Below are 23,343 nucleotides of genomic sequence, written 5' to 3' on the forward strand. Positions count from 1 at the left end.
ACTTTATTTCTCCTAGGAGCCGCCGGCTTTCAGTCATGCAGGCTTGCAATTACAGTCATTGTTCACAGCACTGAGAGCAGCGGCTGTAACCACACCCCGGCACTGACTGACAGCTGGCTCTACACTGGTGAACTGCAGATCTGTCTGTCAGTCAGTGCCAGGCTGTGGTTACAGTCGCCGCTCTCAATGCTGTGAACAATGACTGTAATTGCTCCGGGCACGTCTGCATAACTGAAAGCCGGCGGCTTCCAGAAGAAATAAACGTAATTTTCTCCTGGGTGCTGCACTTTCAGTACGGCATCCGGGCACCTTCATAATGCTATTAACCTGCAGATTAACTTTGTTGATAGTGTTATTAGACATGAAAGGTTCACTTTAAAAAAAAAACACAACAAAATTACTATTGCGTACACCGGAATGCTTGTGTGATGCGATCTCTTCACTTTAACACCTTTATCAGCGATTGGCAGCAGTATTTAACTAATTAAAGAGCAGCAATCGGAGATAGGGCCAAGTGCTGGATCTATACATGAATTCCAAAATGGTAACGGTGGTAATGGTAATGGCATATATAATCTTCAATAATACAATAAGAAATAGAAAAATTTATTTATTAGACAGCTACTAGAAAGTAATAACAATGTATAAGAAGTGTCTGAGAGTCCAAAGTTTGCTATCATGCACATTTCTCTCTCCTCTTTTAGTATATTCGCTTGTCCCGAGACACAGCCCCAGAGACATTGTATGAGCTCATGACCAAATATTGGCTGCTTAAAACTCCAAACCTCATCATCTCTGTGGCTGGAGGTGCTAAAAACTTTTCCCTCAAGCCCCGGATGCGCAAGATCTTTAGTCGTCTTATCTACATTGCACAAACCAAAGGTAACATGGAAGAGTGTGATTGTATGTGTGAGAATGAAGAACGTAAAATATTGAGTAAGTGACATAATATTATGTGTCAGCAAATGTCAGCATTGGGCACTGGGCAGTATTCAATTCTTAAAGAGGTTGTCCACTACTTGGACAACCCCTTCTTAAATGCAACAGTACCCCACGTAAAATAAAAACACCATATACTCACCTCCCGGACCAGCGCTGTTTCAGCAATATCGGCAATGTGTACATCGCTGGTACAGTGTCGATCCGGGAGGAGAGTATTTGGTGTTTTCATTTTACATGGGATACTGTTGCATTTAAGAATGAGTTGTCCAAGTAGTGGACAACCCTGTTAAACATATGTGGTGGTGAGATTTTGTATTTTATCTAGTTAAGGAATTTTAGAGGTGACTAAATTGATTAGAAGACAATGGAATTTGCTTTTATATTTCACAAAAATTTGGATTCACCAGAAACCAAATTTCTAGGTATTCGATTCTATCGAATCCAACAAAATGTCAACTTGATGGCCTCCATTTTTACTGGATTTGTTTTAGAGCTAAGAAGGAGTTAAAAAATTTTTTTGCTCACCTTGCCTTGGCCCTCACTTGTCCCTCCATGTAGCTAGCTCACTCTGGTCCAGGTTTCCATCTCCACGGTGCTTTTTGGTACACCTGGTGCTGTCTAGGCTTTACGAGATGATGTTGTGGGGCCTTGCATGTCTTGACATCTTGTGAGGCCTACTCAGTGACTAGGCTTAACATGACATCATGGCTTAATTGTGTGAAGTGTAGTTAACTATGGAGGTGCAAAGAGCACTGAGAAAAGGAAAAACAGGACTGGAAGAGGCTGGTTGTGTGGAGGACTAGCTGTGCAGAGGAACAGGTGAGGGCTAGGGTGAGGTAAGTATAATCCTTTTTTTATACCCCACGTTTAATATATCCTGGGGTCTGGGGAGATCTTAGAGCATAATAATGCCATTCAATGCAAATCTAACTTCTTGGCCAACTTCAAGCAAATCAACCGAAATCGAATTACGTCTGATTTACTCATCTTTAGTAATTTTCTATATAAAGCTATGACAATGTATAAAAATCTAAATTAGGTATAGAAATAAAATGAGAAAAAAATGATATTTCCTGATTACCAGTGACAAGTTTATGGAGTTATGATTTCCATTGATATTGTAGAAGCCATAATTGATGACTCATAGTTTTTGGTGCACTATAAAGAACAATTCCACCAAAATGTAAAGTTCCTTATGCACAAATACAACCACAAGATGACTGTGATCCCAGAGTATGAATGTGACCTGCACTGCTGTTTGATATTACAGCAGATAATGATGTAGGGTGTCTTCTGTCCAGTCCCTGCTGTGAAGGCAAAGGGAATCCCCTTGTCCTTGGATGGAGATCTGTCAAGGCTGGAACAATAAGCATGGGATTTTGGAATCACATTAGAGGCATTTATGTTTACTATCACTATTCATTCTACATTCATGCTCCATATGTACATATAGTTTTATTCAACTTCTCCGTATCTGTACAATTTGATTATTTTAAATGACAATTACCATTGACATCATCAATTAATCATGATCATGATTAGATTTTTAGAAATTAAATCATATATATTTTTTCTTTTTTACATTTGTCCAGGTGCCTGGATCCTCTCAGGAGGCACTCATTATGGTCTTATGAAATACATTGGAGAGGTGGTCAGAGACAATACCATCAGTCGGAGCTCAGAAGAGAAAGTGGTAGCCATTGGCATTGCAGCCTGGGGTATGATCTCCAATCGTGATACTCTTATCCGGACTTCGGTAACTGAGGTTTGGACATTCATATTTTTATTAGCCAGTAAGGGAATATACACACATTTTGTTTACGTGGTCTTTATTTTCCATAATTATAGGATTAATTTAAAAGCAATTCATTTATCGTATGACAACAGGATTAGTCATTCTTGACCAAATACTTAATATTTTTGATTTAAAAACATTCAGTTTGTTGTAATATTTGTCTGTGTAAATGTTTCATTATATAGTTTTACAAAAACTTAAAACTATATGTAACCCTTGGAGCAATATGTAGGAACACCGAATGACTCCGTAGTCTCGGAGAAATTTCCCTGGCCCAGTGAAGAATTTGGAAAAAGGCCTGTGAAGATCTGAGGTTATGGGTTGTAATAATCACCTAGGCAGGTTAATGATGTAACAATATTTTATTCCTTACATCCAAGGTTTTACAACAACTCCAGGTAAATGTACAAAATACATTGCCCCCAGTCCACAAGATCTCAACCAGGGGTGGTAGTTCCACTGCCTTTGCACCAGGTGATACTCACTGTCTCCTAACTTTTGGTTGGCCCACAGATTTCACATCTCCAGCCAGTATAGTCTGTATTCACGTTTCACCCTCCTCCAGATGACTCATAAAACGATAGAAGCACAGGTATCCAGTAGCAACAGTTCTTAAGAAAGTTCATCAGATCCAGACAACAAATCCCACAACTATAGAACGTTTATCCAGCCCAGTTGACAACCGATCTCCAAACTCCATAGGCCATCCATCCATGGGCTCCAGGACCTCAGCCTAGATTCTCTCCCTTCGACGTCATTCCATCCACTCTCTGACTGAAACATGTGGCTTCTTCCTCCCTCCCTGGGATTAGCCCCCTGAATGGAAGAGGTGTTCACACCCTCTCCCTTAAACATTTGCTTTCTGCTCAAAGAATAAAGAATATTCCAGAAGCCCCTCACCTGAGACTGCTTGTGAGACCCTTGTGGTGACGGCTTTGCTGGGTCTACTATCCCCATCCACACAAAGGGACTAATGGCTGGCAGTACAATGGCTTAAGGCCCCTGAGACGCTAACAAGATTAATGGAATGATTGCTTTACATTTCTCTTTAGCAATCTCCTGGCTGGCCTTATGTGTACATTAGATCCAACCAGAACATCTTCCTCTGCTTACTGTCATTGAATGGAAGCATTGATTCCTTAGGCTTGAACTGACGAGCAAACAATTTACTAAGAAAACACAGCAAGCAAATCTCTAATAAAACACAATAGTAAGATCGACGGAACGGGTGCTCCATGCCGGAAAAAGTTTGCATCCCTTAGAGCCACGGACTCAGTTCTACGGTGCATTGGTCCAATAGTCTTTAGTAAGTGGCCAACTCCTCACAAGGCCCCATTTCTACCATTTGTAAGAGTGTACGCTTATATGACAAAGGGACTTCTAGATCATTTCAGGACCCAGGGCCCAGCTATCCACTGAGTAATCTAAAGGTCCAAAATACATTAAATAACTATCGGCCTAATGATCATTTGGCAGACAGCTATCTTCACTGACTCCCCCATACACAGGGAGCATTCCAGTGTTCTCTATAAGAGAGCTGCTGCCAGGCTTCTCTGACAGTGGCTTTTCTACAGGGAAAACAAAAGGATTGGTCATTGGAATTCTGATGTTCCGATTCTTTTTTCAACAGACATCAAATGCCAAAGTATGGTCGGGAGGCTCTCATACAAATTAGACTGTTGGCCTAGCTCACCTATAATGGCAAGTTCTTCTCACTTTTTTAGGCACATTCTGCCTGGAACCCTTAAGAAAAAGTGTTTAAAAATGACAAAAAGAATGACCATATGCACTGCAATGTAAAAATGACTGTGCATATCTTTGTGAACCTCTTTAAACCACTTCAGGCTTCCGACTAAAATGTCAGATGGAGACCTCAAAAAATAACATTGCATAAAATAACTGTAAATGCAATTATAAAAGTAAAAACATCAAAGTGATCTCTTACATCAGATTATATTACAGGGAAATTATGTGGCTCATTACGTTATGGACGAGCAGAAGCGTGACCCTCTCTACTGTCTGGACAACAACCACACCCATTTGATCCTGGCAGACAATGGATCTAATGGGCATCCAAGTACAGAAGCTGATCTCCGAGCAGCATTAGAAAAATACATCTCAGAACTCAACGTTCCAGGTACAAACTATTACGGAATATTGTAAATGCTTCTTGTCATAGAAACTCAAATTTTTTACTATTTTCATTAATATTTCTGTTTTAATACTCTGGCCAACAGTAAATTACAAAATAGTGAAAAATACGTGATCCTCATAGATAGTTACAATGAATATTACAATTTTTCTTGTTATATACTTGACAATTTTTATCCATGTTTTTCTGCAGATTCCAATTATGGCGGAAAAATTCCTATTGTATGTTTTGCTCAGGGAGGTGGAAAAGATGCATTAAAGGTGAATTACAATTAAATGAAGAAAATTATTTAGAATTGTATTAATAATATTTATGTTAAAACACTCTTTATTTTAGGGCGTTGTACAGTCGTGGCCAAAAATTTGGAGTCTGACACAAATTTTGGTTTCACAAAATTTGTTGCTTCTTTGTTTGTAGATCTTTTAGTCAGATGTTTCTATGGTTACTGAAGTACAATTATAAGCATTTCAAAAGTTTTTGAACTTTTATTGACAAATATATCAAGTTTAGACTTAATATTTTCAGCATTGACCCTTATTTTTCGAGATGGCTACATTTCGCCCTGGCAGCTGGGTATCAGCTTCTTGGCCAAATCCTGACAGTCCATTGTTGTCTATTTATTACTTAAAATTAACTATTTCTGTGTTTTTCTTTGTCCTTCAGCTTTTTGAGAATTGACCACAGGTTCTCAATGGGATTGAGATTTGGGGAATTTCTGGGCCGTGGACCCAAAATTTCAATCTTTTCTTCACCGAGCCACTTAGTTACCACTTTTGCCTTGTGACATGATCTCCATCATGCTGGAAAAAGCATTGTTCTTCACCAAATTGCTCTTGGATGGTTGGGAAAAGTTGCTAGATAGTTGTTTAGATACCTTTCTTTATTTGTGTTCTCAGGCAAAATTCTAAGTAAAGTAAAGTAAATATGACTAAATGAGTGATACATATAGAAAGCGATAGGACCCTGTACTCAAAGGCTTACAGTCTATAAGGCAAGAGAAAGGGAAACAGTGGGTGAGGGTAGATGCTGTTCGATATGGAAGCGTGTTTTGGTTATTGTAGATTTTTCAGAGATGTGATTTCAGGTTGTCTTTGAAAGTTCCAAAGTTAGAAGAAAGTCTGACCGGTGGGGTAGTGAGTTCCACAGTATGAAGAATGCATCAAAATAATCTTGGAGACAGTTATGAGAGAAACAGATAAGAGAAAAGTAAAGTAAGAGGTCATGTGAGATTATTGAGAAATTCCAGATGTATGGATATGGAGGGGATAAATTATAGAGAGATTTGTTAGTAGTTTTGTGGCACCCCAGGAGTCCGGTTGCCACAGTGGCATTGCCTCCCTCACAAGGGGGTGATGCCATGCCTGGAAGCAAGGAGGGGTCCCCTAATCAGGTTTTGCTAGCATGCAACACTTTCCTGGCTCCAGACCAACAAGGGGAGCAACTGGGATCTGGAGGCGGGGTTAGTTAGTGTGAGGAGAGCAGAGAGGAGTTGAAGTCAGGAAGTCGACGAGGAAAGACCTAGGGAGTGGAGCTGCATGGCAGTTCACCCAGAGGAGAGAAGCGCAGAAGAACCGGACACCGAAGTCCCAGGTTGTGGGACACTGAAGGCCCAGCAGCAGAAACCGGAGGGCAGGAGACTGCAGGTCTCCTGGCCCCATCAGACGCCCAGAGGCTCAGCAGCACATAGGGCCCAGCACCGCCACGTGGGAGCGACACTCCAGGAAGGCCCGAGCTGCCTGCCATACGGGTGAGCACAAAGATGTTTTACTCAGGGACGAGGACCACAGCACAGCTATAAGCAGCAGGGCCAAAGAGATTAGCGCAAAGGGAAGGCCTACAACTTCACTTCGCAAGGTGGATTCCCAACTTGCTTCCAGGCCGCCCGGACCTTTACTACCAGCTACTACCTGTGCCCCGGTTTGCCTAACCACCGCAAGTAAAGATAAGAGGAAACCGCCATTAAGTTGTGGACTGATTATTAACTGCGCCATCCTCTGCACTACACCGCACAGCAACATCTATAAAATCACTACTTCCTGCCCTGGAGCTAAGCTCTGCCTGTGGAGAGCTGAACCAACTCTGCTGCGTTATCATCGGCTCCAGAGGTTCTGCACCGCAGCAGCGGCTCCATATAGCCGCATACCACAGGTGGCGTCACGAACATTATATAAAAACTATAATCCCCTTTCCCAAATTCCCCTTTTATTGACTGCCCTGGGTCACGGATCGGGTCACCGCCACCGTGACATCTCCCCCAGCATCGACCGACCCGGCTACCGAGTACCCCACAGCTCAGGGGGCGCGTCAACTTGGCGTCACGAACAGGATTCACGAAGCCTGGTAAAACCGGGTCCTGTGTGCCACAAAGACTGTGTATAACTGTATAAACTGCAGCCATTGGGTGACCCATCGTGGGCGGAGCCTCAGAATCTGCACCAAAATAGGCCACTCCCACTTGCATAGACTGTACCAGAGTTGTCTGTCACTCAGGCTAAAAGGTGCCAGCCTTCCCCTTTGCATTAGACTGAGGGGGGAGATTGTCACCTCCCCCTGCAGAGGGCTGTGTGATTCCATCCATCCATCCATCCCAGCTGCTGAAGCTCTGTGCTGTGTGATCCCATCCACCCAGCTGCTGCCGCTCTGTAAATACAATACAAGTGTGAGAAGCTGTGCAGCAAGGGTGCAGCTGTACAGTGACCTGCAGAGCAGCAGACTAGTACGTCAGCAGGAACCCAGGACCTGGCTGAGGTTCACTAGGGGGGAGTAAGATGCCCAACCTGGGAGAGGATTCAGCCGCGGGTATAGCCGCCGCCACTGTAATGCTGTTATCAATGCCATATATACCAGAGGCGGCGTGGTTGCCCCAGTACTCAGGGGAGTCGCACACCCTGAGCGACTTTGAGGAGAGACTGCGCAGTTTGTTTAAAGTGTACCTCCTGTCTGAGGAGCAAAAAATCAGCGTCCTTATAGGCCAGCTAATCGGTGCAGCCCACAGGGTGGTGGAGTCCTGGCCGGGCAGGGACAAAGGCACTGTTAAGGAAATACTGGCCCGGTTGAAGGATACCTTTGACACCCGCACCGCAGCAGAGATTAAAATGAAGTTCTACGGGTGCACACAAATGGTGCAGGACAGTGTATGGGACTATGCTCTAAACCTGCAGGAGGCGCTGCGGACCATTAAACAGGTGGACCCCGACAGTGTGCGAGACGAGGACAGATTGCTAACTGAGCAGTTTATTGAGGGGCTCCTGTCTAACGCTCACCGCACACAGTTGCGCATTATGGCTCTGCAAAACCCTGATCTGGACTTTGCGCAATTTAAAGACCGAGCCATCTGGGTGCTACAAGAACCAACCCCAGGTGGCACTGCACCCCTCCGGTGCCCAGCTATCACATACCACCAGGAGGTGGCGTCCTTTTCCCCAGCACCTGTGGAGGCTGATGCGCAGACCCTAGATAATGACCCGTCTGCAGACCTATGCCTTCATGTCCAGGAGCTGACCAAAAGTATGGCTACACTAACCAAAACCGTGCAGGCCATGCAAGTGTCTCCAAAGGAAAGGATCCAGCTGGCTTCCAGTCCAGATGACGTCCCGTGGCGACAACAGAGAAGAATTCCACCGACCAGAGGTAGGAACAGCGATCGCAACGACCAGGACGGACAACCCATCTGCCGCCGCTGTCAAAAGGCGGGGCACTACGCAAGATTCTGTAATTTAAACGAGCAACCCCTGGGGCAGAGGGCCAACCTGTTATGATCTGCAACATGAACTAAGGAAAGATAGGGGAAAGCTGTCCCTACAGTAAGACTAAGCTGAATCCCTACGATGTAGTGGGCTGCCTGTTCCTAGCGAACAGACCCGCCTTAGTCCTTTGCTAGTCTGAACGAAGACCTATAGCGAAAAGGGAGGGGTCTCTAAAAGAACTAAGGACTGGGACAAAAAATGGGACACCTCCTAAACAGAGAAGTAGTTTCAGAACACAAAAAGACAAACTGACAAAAAGGTACTAGAGGTCCCAGAGGGACCAAGTGAGCTGACAGAGAAAGGAACAGAAGCATCTGGCTAGAGAAACAGTCAAACACTGAAGTCCAGCACAGCCAAAAGGGCGGAGCTTGAATATAAAGGCAGATGGTCACGTGACTGCAAAACACAAGATGGAAAAAATAGTAGGGTTCTAACAGTACCCCCTCTTTTATGAGGATCCTCCAGATCCTCCAGGCCCAGGCCTATCCGGAAACCTCTTGTGGAAAGCTTTAACAAGCCTAGGAGCAGAGACATCATCCGTCCTTACTCAGGAGTTGTCTTCGGGACCGAAACTCTTCCAGGAGACAAGATACTGTAATCTCCCTCTATGCCATCTAGAATTCAAGATACGAGAAATTTCATATTCGCCGTCTTCCACAACAGGAGGAATTGTGACAGTGGCGTCCCTATCAGATACATCAGCCTTTTTCAAAAAGGAAACATGAAACACAAGATTAATCTTCCAGAAAGTAGGGACATCCAACCTAACAGCAGACGGGTTAACAACCTGAAGCACTTTAAATGGACCCACAAACTTAGGACCCAGTTTTTTAGAGGGAATCCTCAACCGCAGGTTCTTGGAGGACAACCAAACCATGTCACCCACAGTAAACAAAACCTCGTTACATTTCCTGTCAAAATACTTCTTGGACTTCTCTTTAGCCTCTTGAAGGTTGCAACGTACATTAGTCCAAACTCTCTCCAAATCACCGGAAAAATTCTCCTCCTCCGGCACCGCCGACCCCAATTTGGAGAACGAACCAAAAGACAGATGTCTCCCAGTACAACAAAAAAAAGGAGAACACCCAGCAGAGGAGGATGTATGATTGTTAAGAGCAAATTCTGTGAGAGGCAGAAACGCAGAGCACACCTCTTGATTGTCCGCCACAAAACAACACAAAAACTGTTCAACATCCTGGTTCTTTCTTTTAGTCTGTCCATTAGACTCAGGATGATAACCAGACGAAAATGACAAATGGACTCCCAACCTGTCACAAAAAGCACGCCAAAAGCGAGCCACAAACTGAGGTCCTCTATCAGAAACAATATCCGTGGGAACGCCATGGAGCTTGACAATCTCCTTAACAAGCGCCTTAGCGAGTGTCTTGGCGCAGGGCAACTTAATGAATGGAACCAAATGACACATCTTACTAAAACGGTCCACGACCACTCAGATGACAGTAAAACCCTCGGACACAGGAAGATCAGTAATAAAATCCATTGTGAGATGCGTCCAAGGCACACTAGGAACCTCCAGAGGGCAAAGCAACCCCGCAGCAGGAGTATGTGAAGCCTTTGACCTAGCACACACAGTACATTGACACACTCACTTGATGACTTCCTTCTGCCATCCAGGCCACCAAAAACTGCGACTGATAAGTCTCTTAGTCTCCGAAATTCCTGGATGACCTGCCAACCGAGACTCATGACACTCCACAAACAAATCTCTCCTAAAGGCTCTAGGCACGAACAACCTCCCATGGGGAGTGTTAGATGGAGCATCATCTTAAGCTTTCAGAAACCCATTCTCCAACATGGAGTCCAATGCCGCCACCACATCTCCTTTCTGTAAAATGCTCTCTTCCTCCTCGGCACCGACCGTAGGAGAGAAACTGCGAGATAAAGCATCGGCTTTAACATTCTTAATACCAGGGATATAGGTAACAGAAAAATGAAACTGAGAAAAAAAAAGTGCCCACCTAGCTTGACGGGCATTCAAGCGCTTGGCAGCTTCCAGATGGATCAAATTCTTATGATCTGTGAAAACCTGAATAGGAAATCTAGCGCCTTCCAAAAAATGACGCCAATGTTTAAACGCGAGTTTAATAGCCAGCAACTCCCGATTTCCAACATCATAATTCAGTTCGGTTTCCGAAAAATTTTCGAAAAGAAGGCACAAGGATGTACTCCACCCTTGTTCTCCTGAGACAAAACTGCTCCGACCCCCACTGATGAAGCATCGACTTCGACCAAAAAAGGCATGGTCTCATCAGGCTACATAAGGATAGGGGCAGAACTGAACCTCTCTTTGAGATACTCAAACGATTCAGTGACCTCAGTAGTCCACTGGGCCGTATTCGCACCTTTCCTGGTGAGATTGGTTAGAGGTTTAACAATTGCAGAAAAATTCTTAATGAATTTCCTGTAATAATTGGCAAAACCCAAAAATCTCTGTATAGATTTCAAACCAATAGGCCTAGGCCATTCCTGCACAGCCTGAACCTTCAGGCTTCAGTGCTGCTATTGGTCCCTATACCTGCATGGGTGAGCCTCACAAACAAACTTGTCTGTGTGATCAGGAATATGATCACGTGATTATTGAGTACCTAGTGAGGCTTTCTTACTGACCTTTGATGTTTTGCAGGCTTGTGTTTTTGGTGGCTCTACAGTTTGTAATTTTGTACCCCGTTGTACATGTATGTAATTTATTCTTGATTCGTAACAAATACACATCACTTTGCAAGCCTGTGTATTCTTGGTCAGATCTCTCCATGAGGACTTACTTCTGTTTGCTGCACTGTTCGTGTGTATTCAACCCCTGATGGCCTGCTATTTTTATCTATATTGATATGTCTTTTAAATGTTCTAATAAATCTTGATGTTTTAATACCATTTATATATCATTGAAGAATTGTCTTTGTTTGGGTAGATACTCTATATTCTTTATAGGCTATGTGTTATACAGTAGAGTACCCGTAATACCAAATATGTGGATGTTACATTATCATAGAATTCGGTTCTATTGTTTATATACAGCCTGAACCTTCACAGGGTCCATCTCAAAGCCCTCGCTGGAGACAATGTAGCCCAAAAAACTAATTTTCTGCACAGCGAACTCACATTTCTTCAGCTTAGAAAAGAGTGAATTATCACTCAATAACTGCAAAACTTCACGTACACTCTGCCAATTGGACTCGAGATCTGGTGAATAAATCAAAATGTCATCCAAATACACAACCACATTCTTACCAATCAGAGGTCTCAGGATGTCATTAATAAGGTTCTGAAAAAATGCAGGTGCATTGGTAAGACAAAAAGGCTTCACCAGATTCTCAAAATGACCTACCGGAGTGTTAAAAGCAGTTTTCCATTCATCACCCTCCTTCACTCATAACAAATTGTATGCCCCCCGGAGATCAATTTTAGAGAACCACTTGGCCCTCACTAACTGGTCAAACAAGTCAAGAATTAACGGCAATGGGTAGGAATTGCGTACGGTAATCTTATTAATTTCACGAAAATCCAGTCCTTTTTTTTAACAAAGAAAAATCCAACTGCCACAGGCGACTTAGAAGCTCTAATGTGACCAGCAGCCAGGCTAGTCTGTATGTATTCCTCCAAGGCCTTTCTTTCAGGGATAGTCAGATTAAACAAGTGACTCTTGGGAAGAGTAGCTCCCGGAACAAACTCAATGGCGCAATCATAATCCTTACGAGGAGGTAAAACTTGCCGAAAAAAAACTCCAAAAATCTTGAATAGGTACAGGTAATTCCCCTTTTTCCACAGCCGCAATGCGACCATTACAACATTTATCATAGCCCTTCAGACTCCAAGACTTAATCACATTAGTAGACCAGTCCAGCAAAGGATTGTGCAGTTTTAACCAAGGCAATCCTAGAACAAACGGAGAGGGTAAATTATCTAAAACTACCAAGTCCAAAATTTCTTGGTGAACTCCATTGATAGTGAGGGAAAATGCAGCAACCTTGTGAGTAACACATTTCAAGGGAGTGTTATCAATTGCAATCACAGAAATAGATGATGACAAAGGTTTGGATTTCTATTTAAGGTTTTCCAAAAACCCTTTATCAATCACATTAAGTGTTGAACCACAATCCACAAATACCTGAAATTCAATCAAATCTCCCTGCAAAGTAGTACTCCCAGAAAGAAATACTCCTGCAGAGCGTAAACAAGCTATACGGGCGTAACTGACCTTTTTTTTTCTTTACTTAAACGAAGCTCACAATACTTAATCAAATGGTTAGCTTTACCACAATGAAGACACAATCCCTCGGCGAACCTCCTGTCTCTTTCCTGAGAGCGGAGTGACATCGCCACAACCTCCATCGGTTCTCTGCCATCTGAGCAGATTTTCTGGGGACTAGGAACTGACATTACAGGAGTCTTTACCTCATTCATCCTGAACCTCAGCCTCCTGTCCACACGAACAGCTAATTGCATGGCATCCTGCAAAGTCTCAGGTGCAGGGAATGCAATCAGCAGATCCTTAACCCTTTCACTCAGACCAGCAAGACATAAACATTTCAGCGCAGGATCATTCCATTTAACTTCTGAGGCCCATCTCCTGAAGTGTGTGCAATAATTTTCAACATCACCTGACCCCTGATTCAAACGCCTGAGTTCTGCCTCAGCAGATGAGATTCGATCCAGATCATCATATAATAGAACCATAGCAGAAAAAAAATCTTCAACAGATCTTAAACACGGATCATTAGGTTGGAGAGAAAAGGCCCACCCCTGTGGTTCATTGCGCAAAAGTGACATAATAAAACCAGGTGATAACGATGCCATATATCCTTTATAAACGATACTGGACTGACTTAGATATTACCCGCAGTCCAGATGAACATCTTAGCATCTTTGCCAGCAATGGTCAGCCCTTGCCTCAGGTAGGGTATAAAGAGGTGACCATAAAGGTTGGTCGAGTAGAATTGCCATCACAAGGAATGATTATTGTTGATATTGATCGCCGAGAAAGTCATCCTATGATAACCTTAGGCACTAATGTGATAGAGAATTGTCTTGGGGAAATTATTGTTTTGTTGCAACAGGTAGCAGAGACTGCCAGTTCTAGCCAGCGGCAAGTTCTGCAGAAGGAGATCAAACCCTGATACAGAGACAACAGGTAGAGCTGTCTGAAGGAGAAGTTGGCAATGTCATAATGAGTGATCCATTCCCCATTGCAATGCCCCCTAGGAGTGAAATGTTAATATGGTGTCGGGCAGCAATAGGTCTCAGGGGTCAAGATTATCAGGCCCTGGTAGAACCTGTGTACTCTGACAGTAGGCCCACCATCTTGACAGCCAGGGGAGTAGTCTATATCCGCAAGGGGAGAGTACCGATACGCATCCTGAATTGTGGGGAGAAAGAGGTCCATTTATCCCGGTATGCCACTCTTGCTAAGCTGTTCACTGTCAGTAACAATGCAATAAAGGCAGTGGAACTCTTGCCTCCGTCCAAACCGGCGGAGGATAATGGCTCCAAGGGGCAGATGAAGGATTGGTGTCAGAAGCTACAAGTGGGCACTGACCCTTTGCACCAATAGCATGGAGTATACCTGGTGGTCCAAGAATATGAGCCAATCTTCAGCAAACACCCACTAGACTTTGGGCAGGTAAAAGGGGTCCAACATCATATCCCCACGGGAGATCATCCGCTCATTAAAGAGAGGTACCGGCCTGTACCCCCAGCTCACTATCAATGTGCCAAAGGAATTTTACAGGAGATGAAGGAGGCTGGGGTGATCAGAGATAGTTGTAGCCCCTGGGCAGCTCCATTAGTTCTCGTTAGAAAGAAGAATGGTACAATGAGGATGTGTGTTGATTACAGGCAGATTAACCGCATTACACATAAAGACGCCTACCCATTACACAGAATTGAGGAATCATTAGCAGCATTGAGATCAGCTAACTATTTCTCCACTTTGGATCTCACCAGTGGGTACTGGCAGGTTCCTGAGGCAGAGGCGAACAGAGAAAAGACCGCGTTTACAACACCAATGGGCCTCAGCGAGTTCAACTGCATGCCATTCGGGCTCTGCAATGCCTCAGGAACCTTCCAGCGGTTAATGGAGTGTTGCCTAGGACACAAAAACTTCGAAACTGTCCTGCTGTACCTAGATGATGTAATCGTCTACTCAAAGACATATGAAGACCACCTGGAGCACCTGGCCGAGGTGTTCGAAGCCCTATCTGGTTATGGCCTGAAAGTAAAGCCATCCAAGTGCCACCTGTTAAAGCCCAAGGTGCAGTCCCTAGGTCATGTGGTAAGCGCCAAAGGTGTAGCACCAGACCCTGAAAAAGTCACTGTGATCAAGGACTGGCCAAGACCCTCCACTATCAAGGAAGTGCGGCAGTTCCTCGGGCTGGTAGGCTACTACAAGAGATTCATCAAGGGTTTCACCAAGATAGCGGCACCCATGCAGGACCTCTTAGTGGGCCAGTCCAAGAAGGCCAAGAACCCAAAACCTCCGTTCAAATGGGGTAAACCAGAAGACGAATCTTTCACTCGACTGAAAATGGCTCTTACTGGAGACGAAGTCCTGGCCTACCCCGACTATGGCCAACCCTTTATACTTCATACGGATGCCAGCAACGTGGGATTGGGAGCAGTGCTGTCCCGGGTACAGCAGGGCAGAGAGAGAGTGATTGCCTACGCCAGCAGGAAGCTCCGTCCTACGGAAAGGAACCCAGACAACTATAGTTCCTTCAAGTTGGAGTTTTTAGCCATAGTCTGGGCTATAACAGAGCGCTTCAAACATTACCACGCCTCCTCCAGATGTACAGTCTTCACGGATAACAACCCACTGACGCACCTGGAAATTGCAAAGCTTGGTGCCCTAGAACAACGATGGATGGCCCGATTGTCTGACTACAAGTTTACCATCAAGTAGCGGACGGGGCTTAAAAACACCAATGCTGATGCGTTGTCCAGGATTCCCAACTTGCCAGATTGGGGAGAAGACCCGGAAGAGCTTGAGGAGCTAGAGCTACCCACTTTCCATCAATACGGGGTGACCCAGTGCTCCCACTGTGTGAGGGACAAGCACTCCGCCAACAGAGAGGCCACGTTCATCCCATTGCCCCACCACGGATGGGCAAAAACGCAGGATAGCGACCCGGCTGTCCGCCTGGTAAAGGAGTTGCTGACACAAGCTGACTCGCACCCTGATCCAGATGCTCCACAGGAGGTCCAACAGTTGTGGAAGGAGAAGGGCAAACTGTTCATCTACGAGGGAAAGCTGTGTCGAAGAAGTATCAACCCCCGGACACACGAACTGCTTTGGCAGGTGGTGGTCCCGAGGCGGGATGCGCCAATGGTCTTAGAAGCGTACCACGATGAAGCAGGACACTTAGGGTGGAAGAAGTTGGAAGTCCTGCTACGTGAGCGATTCTACTGGGTTGGCATGAGGAAAGCAATCGAGAGATGGTGTCAAGAATGTGGTCCATGCAACCTGAGACGGAAAGACCGCGTTAGCCAGAGGGCTCCCCTGCAGACCATAGTCACCAAACAACCATTTGAACTGGTAGCCTTGGACCACATGAAGCTAGCCCCAAGCCGGTCAGGCTATGTCTACGCTCTCACCAAAATAGACCACTACTCCTGATTCCTGGTAGTAGTGCCAGTGAAAGATCAGACAGCTCAGACGGCAGCCAAAGCGTTTCAACAACACTTTTGTCGCCCGCACGGTTACTCTGAACGAATGCTGACCGACCAAGGTCCAGCCTTTGAAGCAGAAGTGTTTCAAGAATTCTGTAACTTGTACGGCTGCAAGAAAATAAGGACGACGCCGTATCATCCCGAGACCAACGGGTTGTGTGAGAAGATGAAACAGGTGGTAATAGACCTGTTGAAGACTTTGCCCCTTGAAGAACGTAGCCTGTGGCCAGAGAAGTTACCAGATTTGGTGGACCTATATAACCACATCCCGGTGAACTCTACCAACTGTACACCCGCTTACCTGATGAGAGCAAGACCTGGTAAGCTACCCATCAACTTAGACATGGAAGTCTTAACACCAGAGACGACATTACCAGATGCAGATTGGGATACAGAGCGACAGCAACAATACCGCAAGGTGCAAGAATGCGTGGAGAGAAGTTTGTCCCAGGCGAGACAGAAGCAGGAGAAAACTTACAATCAGCACGCACCTGCAGTTCCCTTATCACCTGGAGAACAGGTACTCAAGAGCAAGAGACGAATCCATAAATTAGATGACCAGTGGGAGGTTGAGCCATACACAGTCCTACCCTCGAATTACGATAACACCAAAGTGTGCCTCATTAGTAAAGATGGAGGGGAAACTTCAGCGGCAGTCTCAAGAGACCACCTGAAGATATGCCCTGAACAGTTGAAACACAAAGAAGAAGACCAACACAGCCCTCAGCCCACAGAAAAAGTGGAGGAAACGGTCCAGACAGTCCTTGGAGCATTTCCTCGGTCTTGAACGCAGGTGAACAGAGCAATTGTGGTACCGGTCCTGACCTTTCTCCAAGCAGCCTCACCGGAAGGTGCAGAGGCTCCAGAACAGCAGAGAGACCAATTGACCCAGAGACAGGTGCTTCATCAGCAGATCAGAAGAATCTACCCTCTGCTAGCAGTGAACCTGTCGTGCCCAGGGTGAGCCAAAAAATTCGTAGGAGATTACCCAGCCTACCGGTGTTACCTCTAGACTACCCGTAGTGTAGTTCACACTGAACCCATCACACCAGGGGTAGACACTAGGGACCAGGGTAGGTCAGTGACAACAAATGTACTACGTAGATCGACACGGAGTACTAAAGGTCATCTCCCTGCCCGCTGGAGGAACTAAAGTGTAAGAGAACTAAAGAGTATGTTATATATAGTTGTAACCATTAAATAATGTTGGATATATATAGTTGTTACATTTATGGACAATTGGACCACAGGACTAGGTGTGGTCAGGACAATATTGAAAATAGTTAGTAAGTGGCCTTGAAAATAAACTGCAGGTGTGGCTGAAGACCAGGCCCACCGAAAGAGTGCCCTGAAGCCACGCCCAGGGACAAAGTGGGTTGATGCGGTTCCCACCAGCCAATTTCAGTTATCCGGATTGTGGCGTAAAGACTAAGTGTCCCAGTGACTGCTGTACGTTTTTGCTTGGGTTTTTGTAGTTTTTGCCTTTTGAGATTTTGTTAACTGTTTGTAATGTGAATTGTTATTGTTGATTGTTAATTCAAAAAGGTATCCTCAGTCTTGGAGTACTGAAGTTTACTAGGGGGGAATGTGGCACCCCAGGAGTCCGGTTGCCACAGTGGCATTGCCTCCCTCACAAGGGGGTGATGCCATGCCTGGAAGCAAGGAGGGGTCCCCTAATCAGGTTTTGCAAGCATGCAACACTTTCCTGGCTCCAGACCAGCAAGGGGAGCTCCTCCCCTTAGCAACTGGGATCTGGAGGGAAGGGTTTGTTAGTGTGAGGAGAGCAGAGAGGAGTTGAAGTCAGGACGTCGACGAGGAAAGACTTAGGGAGTGGAGCTGCACGGCAGTTCACCCCAGAGGAGAGAAGCGCAGAAAAACCGGACACCGGAGTCCGAGGTTGTGGGGCGCTGAAAGCCCAGCAGCAGAAACCGGAGGGCAGGAGACTGCAGGTCTCCTGGCCCTATCAGACGCCCAGAGGCTCAGCAGCACATAGGGCCCAGCACCGCCACGTGGGAGCAACACTCCAGGAAGGCCCGAGCTGCCTGCCATACGGGTGAGCACAAAGACGTTATACTCAGGGACGAGGGCCACAGCACAGCTATAAGCAGCAGGGCCGAAGAGATTAGCGCAAAGGGAAGGCCTACAACTTCACCTGGCGAGGTGGATTCCCAACTTGCTTCCAGGCCACCCGGACCTCTACTACCAGCTAGTACCCATGCCCCGGTTTGCCTAACCACCGCAAGTAAAGATAAGAGGAAATCGCCATTAAGTTGTGGACTGATTATTAACTGCGCCGTCCTCTGCACTACACCGCACAGCAACATCTATAAAATCACTACTTCCTGCCCTGGAGCTAAGCTCTGCCTGTGGAGAGCTGAACCAACTCTGCTGCGTCATCATCGGCTCCAGAGGTTCTGCACCGCAGCAGCGGCTCCATATAGCCGCATACCACAGGTGGCGTCACGAACATTATATAAAAACTATAATCCCCTTTCCCAAATTCCCCTTTTATTGACCGCCCTGGGTCATGGACCGGGTCACCGCCACTGTGACATCCCCCCCAGCATTGACCGACCCGGCTACCGAGTACCCCACAGCCCAGGCGGCGCGCCAGTTTGAATTTAATTTTCTTGACATTGGATATACAAGGAATAGATTGGGAGAGATGAGAGGCAGAGGAGTGACTATGGAAGAGGGGATTAATGTGGCAGCAGAATTGAGAGTGGATAGGTGGGACACAAGAGTGCAATATAGGGTCCACAGACAAGGATGTCGTATCAAGCCGGTTTTGACACTAGGAAACCATATGAACAGTGTTTCTCCAGTATTTTTTGTTAAAGGGATTCTATCAGCACATAATGACTGTTCAAACCAAGCACAGGTGTTCAGTTCATCTTTGGCATGTCTAAGCAGTTCAGGTCACCTTCCCACCTACTTGTTTCACATCTATCTCCACATCTCTCTTCCTTGGTTAACAGCGCTGGCTTTGCAGGAGCCAGAGGAAGGTGGAGATAAATGGAAAACAAGTATTTGGGAAGGTGCACTAAACTGCTTACCACACCAAGGAATTTTGTGCTGACAGACTTCCTTTAAGGTCTTCAGGCTTGCTTAAAAATACAGAATATATATATATATATATATATATATATATATATATATATATATAAGCTCATTCTCAAGAGAAGATCTGGAATACAAGCTTTTCAGTCCACACTATAGACCATTTCAATGCCTCCCTTAAATTACTGACATACAGCAAAAGCACAAGAGAATAAATCGTAGTCATATTTTTTCCTCATTTAGGTCCTTTTTGATCTATAAATGTGAAAGTCTGCTCTTCATTGTCAACATAGATGATTAATCATTATCATGTTTTAATTCTGCAGGCTATAAACACCGCCATTAAGAGTAAGATCCCATGTGTTGTGGTGGAGGGATCTGGTCAGACAGCCGATGTGATTGCCAGCCTTATGGATTCTGAGGGTACATCTCTTGCTTCTTCAGCCATTAAGGAAAAACTGGTACGATTCATGCCCCGCACTATTTCTCGTTTGGCAGAAGATGAAATGGAGACCTGGATACGATGGGTAGGTTATTAAATTCCTAAAACTTTGCCTTTAAATGAATAGTCCACAATACACCTAGTGTTGATTCAGATTTTGCTGCAGATTTCACCAACTATTTATATTGTTCAGAACACCATTCATCAAAACCAGCATTTTTCACACAGGTCTTAATGAGGGGCATGCTGGAGCCAGACTCTTCTGATTCATTAAGAGGTGCATGCCTCTTAATAAATCAGGAGTATCTGACATGTGGTGTGCGCCTCTGTGTGCACCTTGCCTCAAATCTTACCCCAGTTACGGACTGGAGTAAGATTTGTGGCCTAAGGAACGCTACTGCTAGTCATGAATTTGACGAGTGGTGATTCCACTGTGTCAGAGCTGGGCGAAAAAAAGGCATGAGAACATTAAAAATCACAAAAGTTTAGAGCAGCCAAAATGTTATGATTTTTCAAAGCTTTTTACGTCAAAATTCTGCCCTAAAAGCTTTGATGAGTCAGGTCCCATGTTTTTTGGACACAAAGCTCTATAAATCTACTAACAAAAAGGTGTACAATTTTGACCACCAGTTTTGGTGAAATCTGTGACCAAGCCTCTAACACAGATGTGAACAGTGCATAAGAAAGTTTTTAATTATTTACAAATTGCCAAAGGCAAGAAAAATCCCAAAATTAAAGACTGCATTAAAATATAACTTTTATTATCTACATTTAATAAAGGAATATTGCACTCAATTAAAAACACAAAATGCGAGCTGGCATGACTGATTAATGGAATAAAGACTATCAGTAATATTGATTCCTTTGAATTGACAGTGTGGCTACCATTCTACACTATAGTAACCAGATAACTAGATAGGCATGCCCTTGCTCAATGCTAATGACTCGCCCCCTGGGCCTTGGGGCACCCGGAACCGGGCTTCTATGCGATGCTGGGGGTAGTAATGGTAACCCGATCCCGTGGCTCAGGGTGGTCAGACCAAATTGTGGCAGTCTATTTATCAGTGTTTTGAATGTCCGACTACGCCACCCGTGGATTGCGGTCAGAGATAACCGCCGCTGTGAGGCAGACCACTGAGGCTGGTGTTGGTGTGCAGCACAGGGGTAGGACAACTCCCCACGGGAAGAGTGTAGCCTCAGGGCAGTGTAGGTGAATGCTGGGGGTGATAGTGCAGGCCGCAATAGTAAGAGTTCAGAGTCCGCTTCAAACAGTCCAGGGTCTTTATTGCAGATGTTATTACTGACCCAACAGGAGTACCGGTTAGGAATGGCCCTGGGTATCTGAGAGCATTCGGGCGAGCCCCACTGGTCAGGGTGAGTGTGTAGGCCTACCGTTCTCTCGCTATGCTCTTGCTGACTATCCCCCTTTTCGTGGTGTAATAGCCCACGTCCCTGAGCTGGCCGTGTACTTTGCCTGTATGGCTTGCGACTCGGGCCTTGGGTACCTTTTGCTTCTCCTTGCTGTACTGGTCCCTCTGTGTGGCGGAGCCTCCAGGCTTCTTAGGCCAAGGGACCTGAAATCCCTCGCGGGTTGGTTCTCTGCTGCTGGGCTTGCAACCCTGACAGCCTCGGACCCCAATGTCCGGTTGTGTACTTCTCTCAGCCAGGACCGGCTCTCGTCGCCTCTGTCCCTGGCTCGCAGTCTCTCCTCTGCCTCACGGACTCCTCAGCTACTGCTGACCTGTCCCTCTTCTCTGAGAACCCTTCTGGACACTTCAGAAGTGGGTTCTGGTCTCTCTAACCCTGCCCCAGTTCCAGCTTTTATAGGGGCAGCCTGCTCCCCCTACTGGCCTGGGACAGGAGGTGCTGCATGCTAATGGTCCCTGACCAGGGAACCTCCCTCCTGCTCTCAGACACAGCCTTTAATATTTGTGGCATCCAGGCTTGGGGTCACACATTCCCCCCTAGTAAAATTTAGTACTCCGGGACTAAGCCTTTTTGGCCAACAATAGACAGGGTATAAACAATAACATAACATATGTACAAGTACATTTTGTCCTTAAGCTCACAGCGCTTCCGTGACCGGGTGTCCATATCACCCAACAAGGTGCAGTTTTGAACAGTGTGGGGACCTGTCTCCATAAACCCCAAGTTCCTGGCCTTGGGTGTGGCGACAAGGCCGAGCTAACTACTTTGGGCCAAAAGGGAGCCACGCCGGACAGGTTTTTCTTCTGTGGCCATCTTCACAAGAGGGCACCAAGTGCAACTATCTACAACTCAGTTCCAGCCATTCAGTGTCCATGACCTGTCAGTCCATTGTACTAGGAAAAACTGGAAAAAAATTATTAATTATCAGGTAACAACCATAAAACATTAAATATTTACAGTTAAATGTAGACTTTGTACTTAGATCTTCCAGCGAGCTGGTACTTGACCCCTAGTGCTCCAGGTTGACCTGCGTAACCCACTGTCTGGTGGTGGTCTAACCTGGCTTTCCCCACTAGCATTTAGGGTACAGCTACTAGCTGGGTTTACAGGCAGGGCAGGCAGCAGTCTGCGGGTCCTTTGGTTTACCGCAGGTATGGCAGGCTCACTGTCATCAGAGGGTTGACTCTCCTGGGCTGCTGGCATGGGTTCTTCTGCCTCCGGGGCTGCTTGTTCCTCTTGTTCTTCCTGCTTTCCTGTAGGCTCCTGCTGGGTAGGTTGAAGGAAGTGTAGGACGGGTACCACTATGGCATCGTTTATCCGAGTCCAGGACCCAGGGAACTTTCCGAGAACGGTGCTGACCATTTCCTCCTTGTCCACTGCGGGCTCAAGGTCATCTTGATCTTCACTTGGACTCTGCAGTTGCTCGGGGCACCATTTTAGGTGGTCTCTGGAGACAGTGCTAGTGGTTTCCCCTCCATCCTTGGTAATTACACATACCTTCGGGTTGTCGTAGTTGGACGGCAGTACGGTGTACGGGTCGCTCTCCCACTGGTCATCTAGCTTGTGAAGCCTTCTCTTCCGCTTCAGGACCTGCTCACCAGGTTCCAGGGGACCAGCAGGGGCGTGTTGGTTGAAGAGCCTCTCTTGTTTTTCTCTCGCTTGAGCCAGACTCCTCTCCACACTCTCCTGTACCTTCTTGTACTGTAGCCGCCGTTCCGTATCCCAGTCCGCATCTGGGGAGGTGTCCTCGGGTGTCAGGACTCCCATCTCCAGGTCCATAGGCAGCTTACCTGGTCTTGCTCGCATCAGGTAAGCCGGGGTGCAGTTGGTAGCATTCACCGGGATATGGTTGTACAAGTCTATCAGGTCTGGCAGCTTCTCCGGCCACAGGCTGCGTTCTTCCAGGGTCAACGTCTTGAGGAGATCAATGACGATATTCGTTTTCTCACACAGCCCGTTGGTTTGCGGGTGGTAAGGCGTTGTCCGAATCTTCCTACAGCCGTAGAGGTTGCAGAACTCCTGGAAGACTTCCGCCTCAAACGCTGGACCTTGATCTGTCAAGACCTGTTCCGGATACCCGTGTGGACGGCAGAAG

General features: G+C 45.9%; 1 protein-coding gene across 1 annotated transcript in view; it reads left to right on the forward strand.

Moving 5' to 3' along the window:
- Positions 1 to 23,343, forward strand: part of TRPM8 (transient receptor potential cation channel subfamily M member 8) — a 168,714-nt gene that overhangs the window by 68,998 nt on the left and 76,373 nt on the right. The window contains exons 6-10 of the mRNA XM_073646719.1: positions 705 to 882; positions 2,535 to 2,707; positions 4,700 to 4,874; positions 5,082 to 5,149; positions 19,705 to 19,905. Coding sequence (XP_073502820.1) covers positions 705 to 882; positions 2,535 to 2,707; positions 4,700 to 4,874; positions 5,082 to 5,149; positions 19,705 to 19,905 — 795 coding nt within the window. The remainder of the gene's footprint in view (positions 1 to 704; positions 883 to 2,534; positions 2,708 to 4,699; positions 4,875 to 5,081; positions 5,150 to 19,704; positions 19,906 to 23,343) is intronic.

Source organism: Phyllobates terribilis, unplaced genomic scaffold (genome assembly GCF_046119375.1).
Source record: "Phyllobates terribilis strain yellow unplaced genomic scaffold, ASM4611937v1 Scaffold_9__5_contigs__length_417890890, whole genome shotgun sequence".
NCBI lineage: Eukaryota > Metazoa > Chordata > Amphibia > Anura > Dendrobatidae > Phyllobates > Phyllobates terribilis.